The sequence below is a fragment of the Gavia stellata genome, chromosome 2 (genome assembly GCF_030936135.1).
Source record: "Gavia stellata isolate bGavSte3 chromosome 2, bGavSte3.hap2, whole genome shotgun sequence".
NCBI classification, from domain to species: domain Eukaryota; kingdom Metazoa; phylum Chordata; class Aves; order Gaviiformes; family Gaviidae; genus Gavia; species Gavia stellata.
The window spans coordinates 45,604,994-45,613,886 of NC_082595.1; the positions used below are offsets into that span (position 1 = coordinate 45,604,994).

Here is an 8,893-nt window from a genome sequence, read left to right on the forward strand (position 1 = left end):
TTACCCAAACTCTCCCGAATATTTTTTTCCAGTAGATACACCTAAAGATTTTCTGGTTTTCTGGAGTATTCCTGGGGAGGTCTCTGCAGATCATTATTTTAAAAAGTTATTGTCCATAAAAAATTATAACCTACATAAATTCAGTATAAAACCCAGAAATGTAGGGATCAAAGATACTGATACGAAGAGCAGTATGTATTGTTATTCACCGGTTATATTACAAATAACCATTAAAATAACTTTATAAAACATCTTCTAAACATAGACTGAGTATGGGTCATGATTACCAGTAGCAATGGGTGCTAGCAAACATATTATATGGTATCCTGTTTAGAGGGAACTGTTTTAGGCATGTGGTGGTGTTAATTTTAAGACTGAATCAACAGGGGAAAAATCATATGGAACATACAAAGCTTGATGCTTCATCTAAATGGACTTAAGAAAAGTTAAAGAAGATGGAATAAATCTTAACATCAAAGATTAAAGGTTGTGGAGTCCTTTATGGGACAGAAGGAACCTCACACCCAGACTGCGTATATTAGGTCTATATAGAGATATCTGTTTGAGGACCTCTAATTGAAAAGGCTAAGAAGCCCCTCCTGAGAACCCACATGAAAACCTCTGTGTATACACTTGGCACAATGGATCAGGATAATGACTTGGAAAGCCATTCAATATCAACAACATCCACTTGGAAATTTTTGACCCTTCTCATTTCTAACAATTTTTGTACATAAATGAGTTTAGAATTTCATGTCAAAGCCTGAAGTTGAAAAAAAAAAAACAACCCTAAAAAAAATTCACACTTTATAATTCTATCAGAAAACTGGATTCCAAAGCCTGGGACCTGCTTTAAAAACACCTCCCCCCACCTCAAATACATCAGGTCATTATAAGAATAACATAAATATGGCTAAATGAACTCCTTACCTGGCCTAGGTTTGTCTGTATTGGTGCCTTCTTGTACTCTCTTCTGAAGCGAAAACACGGCAGTTGTTAAGGTTGGGGGTTTTCTCTGAGTCACTGGTTTCTTCCCCTAGTAAAAGAAGATGCACAATCCACACAACTCTAGCAAGGAGCTTACGGAGCCCGGTGACAACTCTCCGGTGACAACTCTCCAAATTGCTGTTAAAGCAGTACGAGGAAGGAACAGGAAAAAGGTGCACCCCCTCCCACTTGGAAACCATTTTCCCTGCTAAAAGAGTAGTAAGATTTTCAAACATCTTTAAAAAAAAAAGAAAATCAGTACTCTCCTAAAGGAACTGTTTACATTTTTTTTTTTTCTATAATAAAATAGGAGCTCACTTCAAGACACTGCCAATTAGCTCCACTTTTCTCATTCCCCAAAGGGGTTTAGCCCTTTGGCCTTGTGTCTAGCGACCAGGGAGTAAATCAGCTACACATTTGCAGGAAACAGCAAAACTGGAAACAGCAGGGAGCCCCGATGAACAGGAAGAGCTTTCTCTAGATATTGCAAAAGCTGCCAGGTTTCTGCTTCCTTACAGCTGTTACGCTGGAATCCAACTGCAGAAGAGTCTGAAGAAATTGTTGTCCAACTTTTTCGTACTATCATATTCGGTCACTTTTTATGTCAGACAACGGGCTCCAGTTTTGGGGAACTCCTAGCTGATATTCAGCATGTGTCTTGTCTTCAGAATTTACCAACTTCCCCGGAGTCTTAAGTTTTATATTATTACAGGTCTTTACTCACCATAAACTACAGTTTGGCAAATCTACCTCCAGGACAAGATGAGTGTGACTGTGTTTGCTTACCAAAGCCTGTCCAGTGGTCCTTGCAGCAAAGGCACGGCGGGCAGCTTGTTCTTCACAAAACTTCATGTGCCTCTCTGCTGCAGCCTCATTAAACCTTCGTGAGCAGCGTGGACACTGAATATTGTCTGATCATGAGAAAGGAACAACTCCTGTCACAGTTTATACATTACAGGAGAAGAATTGCCCTGCTTTACTGGAGCATTCAAGATGGACTTCAAAACCTGGTTCCATCAGCAGGTGACCATGGTGAGTTCCCATGAGCTCCCAGAGTACAAACTTAGGAGAACTACAAAAACCTCCTCTAGAAAAGCACTTGGGATCCCAAAATACATGCTTACAGTATTAACACAACAAACAGTAATCGCTTCCAGAAATAAATCCCTGCGGATTAATAAATGCAGATTTTATTATCTTTGTCCTGTTCCCACCCCCAATCTCACAATTAACATATCTGCAGAAAAAGCAATATTTAGAAATTCCTTGAGTAGTCTAAACCAATGATTTTAAGACTACTTTTGAAGATTGGTCATTATGATTGTTAGTTGTTTTTGAAAAATCCATTTTCTTTGGACATTGACAAAATGCTGCTTAAGAAGTTGTGCCCCAGCAGCTGAGGCACATCCAAGAGCCAGGTTTCTGGGTGTGACGCAGCATTGCGAAGAACACACAGCAGTGCTTCTTAGAGTCATTTTTGACAGTGTCATAGTCCTGATTCTGCTCAAAGTGGTTCTGCTACATTTATCTGCCCAAAGCGGTTCAGCTACATTTATCACTGGTGCAGCCCTACTTGTTTCAATGAATGGTTGGTGTCTGGGGTCAGCGCAGTCACATTCAGCCCTTGCACTGCCCTTGCTGTCCTCGGACCCTTTCTCCCTGCCCTGTGCCTTTTATAAAAGCAGCCCAAGTGTCCTTATCCTAATATTACAGATACAGCATCTTCACAAATCATTTCTCCCAGTAACAGCCCAGAAAAGGTGGCCCAAACAGCCACCAAAAGACAGCCCCAGACCAGTGGCGTGGGCAAAATGGTTCTGAAGACAGGAGGGGAGGACAAGACAGAGCAGATGCCGGCATTGGCGGGGATTGCAGGGGGACCTGGCACTTCAGGGGAGAATGGGGAGCTTTGGGCTCTATTTGTAGGAGGAGGAGAGGGAAGAGGAATATCTTTGCCTCCTCCCCGTATTCCATGTGCTTTCTCTCCAGTCCTGTAGTATAGGATATACATCCTCACTAGGCCCCTCAGCAATTTGTCTTTCCTAAAAAGTGGTTCTCCAATTCCTTTCTCCACAACTACAGCAGGTCTTGCACAACTCGGTTTCCTCCAAGAGGGAGAAGGAAAGGGAGGGGTCTGCTCTTAGAGTCGGTAAAGTCAGACAAGAAATAAGAGTCATTAAAGAATTCAGCAGTGGAAATTCAGAGAGGAGCTTGACCCAAATCAAGGAAGGAAGATGTGTCCTGCTGCTTATACTGCATCGCTGTCATCTAGAAGAGGAGAAGGCTGGAATCACAGCAGCTGGTTTTGCTATCAGTCATGAATTCCTGCTCTGGAAGTGAGCCTAGAGAGCTCCCCCTTCCCCCTCCCTCCCTCTCTCCACCTTCCTAAAGCAGGCAGGACTCCACTGAGACCCTTTCCAAGATTGCTTCCACATTTCATAAATCACATATCATGAGAAATACTGGCTGTATGTGCGTCTTTTTGGACCCGTGACTTCTAACACAGTGAGCCCTGTACAGAGACCACACCTGATACTAGTAGTAAACCAGACCCATCTTTTTCTAACTGACTTCCCCTAACTACACAGGAGACAGTGGAAAAGCCATCACATGGGAGTGGGGAAGCCCGTGTGCACTACATTGCTTCGAATGGTGATGGGATGTATTTGACCCTCTATTATACCGTGGTACAGCCTGTGCTAGAACACAGGCACCCCGACTCTCCTCCCAAAGCACTGTCTAGTATCAGACCCCAAACTTGCTGCCTTTAAACTTAAAAGGTACAGCTAGTTTTCTCTTCCTCCCCACCACCTCTGCATTGCACTCCTACTCAATTTATTCCAAGAAATACAGCGGAAAATTAGAGTGTACAGAGGGAATTAATGTTCATGTTTTGTTGTGCCGGGAGGTGCAAAACTGAAGCCCAGCTGTGGATAATAAGAGGTCATTGCTTTACTAAAGATCAGTACAAGATCACTAGTAAGATAAAGTAAACCACAAACCTGGATTGATGGTTGGTGAGGGAGGAGGCGGAAAAGGGTGGCTCTCTTTCAGATGCTTTGTGACTTGCTTGGCTGATTGAATAGTATTAATAAAATCCTCATGGTGCTGCCTCCAGTTAGATTTCTTCCCTATCTGTTTCTGTAATGGAAATAAAGGAAGACACAAACTATATTTCCCCCTTGCAAGGACAGAGAAAAATCTTAGAGGTTTCTTCCTTTCTGAGGGAAAGGAAAAATGTTACAAACAAAAGAAATTTGCTTTTTTTGAAAGGCCTAGGAAAGCTGATTTAGCCCTTTGCCATCTGTTGGCAGAACCAGAAGATGGATAAAAGAACAATGCCCTCCAGCAAAACACTCTGGTCATGGCAGACCAAAGGGCACTTAAGAGAGAACAGAAAAGACACTATGGTGACCAACATCTTCCGTCCTCCTCCACTTGTCAGATTCTTCTTCTTGCTTTAAACCTTTGTGCACTTCTGTTTATTTCCGCAACTGCTTTTAAAGGACATTTTACAACAGCAGTCTGCATGGATGCGACATCAGCAGCGATTTGGCATCTCTGGGTAAAATTACACACATGCATGTCCATGTGTATTCCCCTCCTCCCCAACAATACATGAAAAAAACCTCGTTCCAGTAAGAGCTTGAGCCTCTTCCCCTCCAGCTCTGTAAATAAGTTCAATTTAAATAAATTTTTAAACCTTTGAGTTCAATAGCAGTGAATCTCTGTAGCTTCATCTGTGGAAGATTTGGGGCTACTGACAGCTCTCAGGTTCAACCTGGGGCATTCATGGACCAACCATCTTGGATCATGCTCTCTTTCAGATTTAAGTGAAGAGGAAGCTGTCAACAGACTCGCATCGTCTTTAAAATACATACATGAACATTTCCTAGAAGAGCAGAGACACTTACGTGCCCAGAGTAGTCATGACACCTACTGGTTTGGCTTCTGAACGGAGAAATAGTCTCAAACACTAGCAGCACAGGGAGGGGGAGGAAAGAACTTGGCACCGAGTCAAGCACATATGTGAGACTCATCCACAACATCCAGGTTTTGTCCCCGGAGGAAACAATAGCGTTACTGAATGAAAGACTTCATATGGAGATAACACACACGCTTCAATTTTAACCATACCTTTTGCGGGGGCTGCTTCTTCACAGTGATTTCTGTTCCCTGCAGTCTCTGTTTCAAAGAGCTGAAGGGCTTGCGCTTCTTGTTGAAGACTTTCTTGCATATTGGATCGTGTCTCAGCTGGGATACAAAGCAAAACAGTCCTTTATGGGTTGAAGTCATGCTTTGTTAATGATGCTGCCTTACTCAGGCTTTAAAATTTCTTCAATTCTTCAATTTCTTCAATTCAGGAGCAGGGAGCTGAAGCAGCATTTATTTTGGGTTTAGTTTAACTCCTGAAGGAGTTCATCAAGACTAAAAAACTGTCCAAGTACAGCTGCAGTTTGACACAAATAAGAAATAGAAGCCATTTCCAGTTTGTTCTGCTCAGGGACATGCTGGAGGCCAGCACAAATAATGACTTGCAGAGAATAACAGAGTGGGCCTGCGAACAGGAAGAGTCCCGTTGGACAGCCCCCACACCCCTTGGTTTTCTTTCTTTCTTGGTTAAGAGGGAGAACAGACTGATCCTGTTCAAGGGGCTGATATTCACATTATTAGTTCTTTGAGTTTAGAGAAGTATTCCAGACTGGGGGCTCCCCTGACAAACAGCAGCACTGTCCATCCCATCAGCGCCACTGAAGGAGCGACAGCCCCAGGCTGAAAGGGAGCAGCTGCTTACCAGCACGCGTAAGCTGGCAACTCAGAAGGAAAACCAGGGCTAACACCTGCAGCTGAAAGCATGGGGAAATTTTAGGTAGAGTAGATAGCCAGTGCTGAATTTGTGGAAGAGCCACACCTTACAACAAAGGAGGTTTTAAGATTCAGAAGTGTCTCAGATTTTAGCATTGACCTCACCCTTCTGCAACAGGATGGCCAGTCGGTCCCCTTTGTGAGGAGCACTGTGAATGCGAGGGGCAAGCCATGTCCTTGCTCTTGTGCTGTGGAGCCCATCCACAGCTGGTAAATTAAAGACTCCATTCCTATCTTTGCTTACTCCCCCTTTCCTGTTCTCAGTTATTCTTCTTGATCTTCTCATTAATTTCTCTATGCCATCCATTCTCTTCCCATAGGAGTTAAGCAGCTACCTGAGCAAGGCATTTCGGTTACAGCTCAGCCGGGCCAAGCAGCACCTCATTCTACCACAACACACATTTCTACATTCTCATTTCCCTTTGAAGCTTTGTACTCAAGTGCTTCAGGTCCTTATCTTCTGTTTCTAGACATTTTTGACAGCAAACTTGAGAGGAGGATTCCTCTGCAGGACCAAGAGAGCAGCAGATACCTGTGCCTTGCTCACGGAGAGGCACACCAGTCCTGCATCATCTGGGCCTGGACAGGCATTACAGGACTTGTATCTCATGCTAGTCATCGTGACAAGAAAATTCCCGCCTCCCCAAAAACATAGATAACTGTCTTTTCAAATGATTTTGCTAGATTAAACCATCATGTTCTTCATGTATCTGTTCCGAGATACCAAACGTAGAACTACTAACATAGGGTGGTTCCACCTGCACCTCAGCGCTCACGGTTACTCAGCTTTCAGCACATTTTTCTTGTCTATTTGGTTTTTTTGCTGAATCAGTTTTTGGTTCTGTCGTGGGGCTGATCTGATTTACCACAGAGCCACAGGATCAGTAATGCAAACTGAGGGGAGGGGTGCGTGCAGACCTCCCCCTTGCAGAAAAACCCCGCAGTTGGGTTGTGCCAGGCAAACTGTGCAGCCATCCTTTTAGTTTGTAATCCAGGGATCAGGGAGGTCAGGGGGAATCTTTTCATTCACTTCAGCAGGCTTTGGAACAGAGCCCTGTGCCCGCATTATGCTGTCAAAGGGACTACTTATCAGATGGTTTATTAGTCTATTTTTCCCAGGAAGCCTGAAATAACAAGTTCTGCCTAGAAACCTGGAACACAAAGGAAGCTTCAGGTTAGTAATTTATGTCTCACCAAGAGATAATACGTTATTTTAAAATGTGATATGTAGTAAACATCTGGTTTTGGACAAGCAGGTAAATTAAGATAGTGCCACACTGCAGATTAAGTCACAATATTTCTATGAACATTAATTCTCTAATCAAGTTCACTAATGAAAGCAGTTATTAGATCATTTGCTCTTTTAAACATGTTCAACCCCTTTCTCTACCAGCAGCCACCTCCTCCTTCCCCAGTGCTCACCACCCCTTTCAGCTAAATGCATTGACATTCCCATTTCCAAAAAAAAAAAAAAATAAAAAAAATAAAAAAAATTATTTTGTTTTACCAGAACATCTTGTGCAAAATGTCTTCCACAGGTTGTACAAGGCGCCAGATCTTGACTTCGGGCAGCTGTGTAAAATTCAAACCATGCAAGAGTCTGTTACACGGTACAGGATGGCTTGACTACAGCAGAGTCAGTGTTTGGACTGAGCCCTTGTTGAAACAGCATTTCGTTGTCAGAAAGGCATGTCTATGGTCATGTGCCAGGGCTCCCTTTTGCAGAACTACCTTATTTATCTTGCTCCTATGAAGCACAAGCTCTCCTTTACTATGATGGACAGCTTTTTGTTTTCCACATGACTGCTCAGGTACGTCCTTTCACAAAATCACAGTTGAGCGAGATGATGGAGGAGTGCTCAAAGTCACCACCACCTGAATTCAGGGAGAGGGACTGGAAAGCAAGAGCAGGTAATGTGCACTCTGATTTATTCCATTTCATTTGCAAGTCATCAGGAGCTAGCGATGCCCAGTAATGGCTCAGGGTAAACCATCGTTGTTCCAGAAAGTAACGGGTGGCACACTAAGTACGACACAATCTTCATTCTTAACACAGAACGTTTCCATGGTGTGCTAAACAGCACTTCAAGATGATCTTTCTTTGTAGATGTTAAATTTGTGGGGATTTTTTTGGTTTTAAATCAGTATTTTTTTTAAAAAGTAGGTTTTCAAGTTACATGGGAAGTAGTTTTAAGCCTTTCTGATTCCAGTGGCAGTCACATATTCTCATTTCAGAGCAGGGACATTACTTGTATTAAACAAAAACAGCTTTTAGGAAAACTTGAACAATAACAAAGGGCCCTTTTCACAAGACTTGTAACCTACAAGGGGAAAGACTTCTCATTTAGGTGTTCCTTACCTGCTCTTGCTGAAACAAAAGAAATCCTTGTCTTGCTGAGCAGAAGCAGATGTGTGACTGCTTTTGTTTCTTACCTTTTCCTTCAGATTTTACCATACTCTAAGGCACCGAGTTAAGGTTACTACAGTGTTTCATTGATTACAAGTGTAGAGGAACAAAGCAATTCTCTGACCTTTTTGACTCTTAATTCTATTGCCTCTGTTTAAATGTCTTTCCACTTCTGTTCCCAAGCAACATCTTTCTGTGTGTCTGTGCTTAGTCTGGACTACGCTCTTCCTTTCAAGCGTCTTCCTCTACCTCCCCCATCTCTTTTACTCTGTTCTCATCCCCTGAAGGTTTTGACTGATACAGTTTATCTTTTTTTAAAAAGAATTTAGATACAAGCACAGTATCACTGAACCAGAAGAATCAATGAGAAGTCAGGAAAAAAGACAATTTGCCACAGAAGATTAGTTACTTTAGACATGTACAACAGCAGATAAGTTAAGGACTCCTAAAGAACACATGCACTGCCTTTAGCAGAAGATTTTCCTTTTCAGTAAATCACATTCCACCCAAACCACTGGCATTTGTTACTCACTTGTTCCATTTAACTCCTTTCCTGGTATCTGACTCATCTCAATACAATGGTTTCTCAAATTTCCTCTTCTGTGTTGTTGTCAGGAGTCATGAGGACTAGAT

At 42.6% G+C, this 8,893-nt stretch overlaps 1 protein-coding gene across 1 annotated transcript; it reads right to left on the reverse strand.

The window, feature by feature from the left end:
- On the reverse strand, positions 1 to 8,829 carry ZC2HC1B (zinc finger C2HC-type containing 1B). Its single transcript, XM_009809780.2, has 7 exons — positions 8,793 to 8,829; positions 7,361 to 7,425; positions 5,125 to 5,241; positions 3,990 to 4,128; positions 1,774 to 1,898; positions 931 to 1,036; positions 1 to 83 (listed from the first exon to the last, which is right to left on the reverse strand). Exons 1-7 carry the CDS (start codon positions 8,827 to 8,829, stop codon positions 1 to 3), a joined length of 672 nt encoding a protein of 223 aa, XP_009808082.2.
- Positions 8,830 to 8,893: the final 64 nt, after the last annotated feature.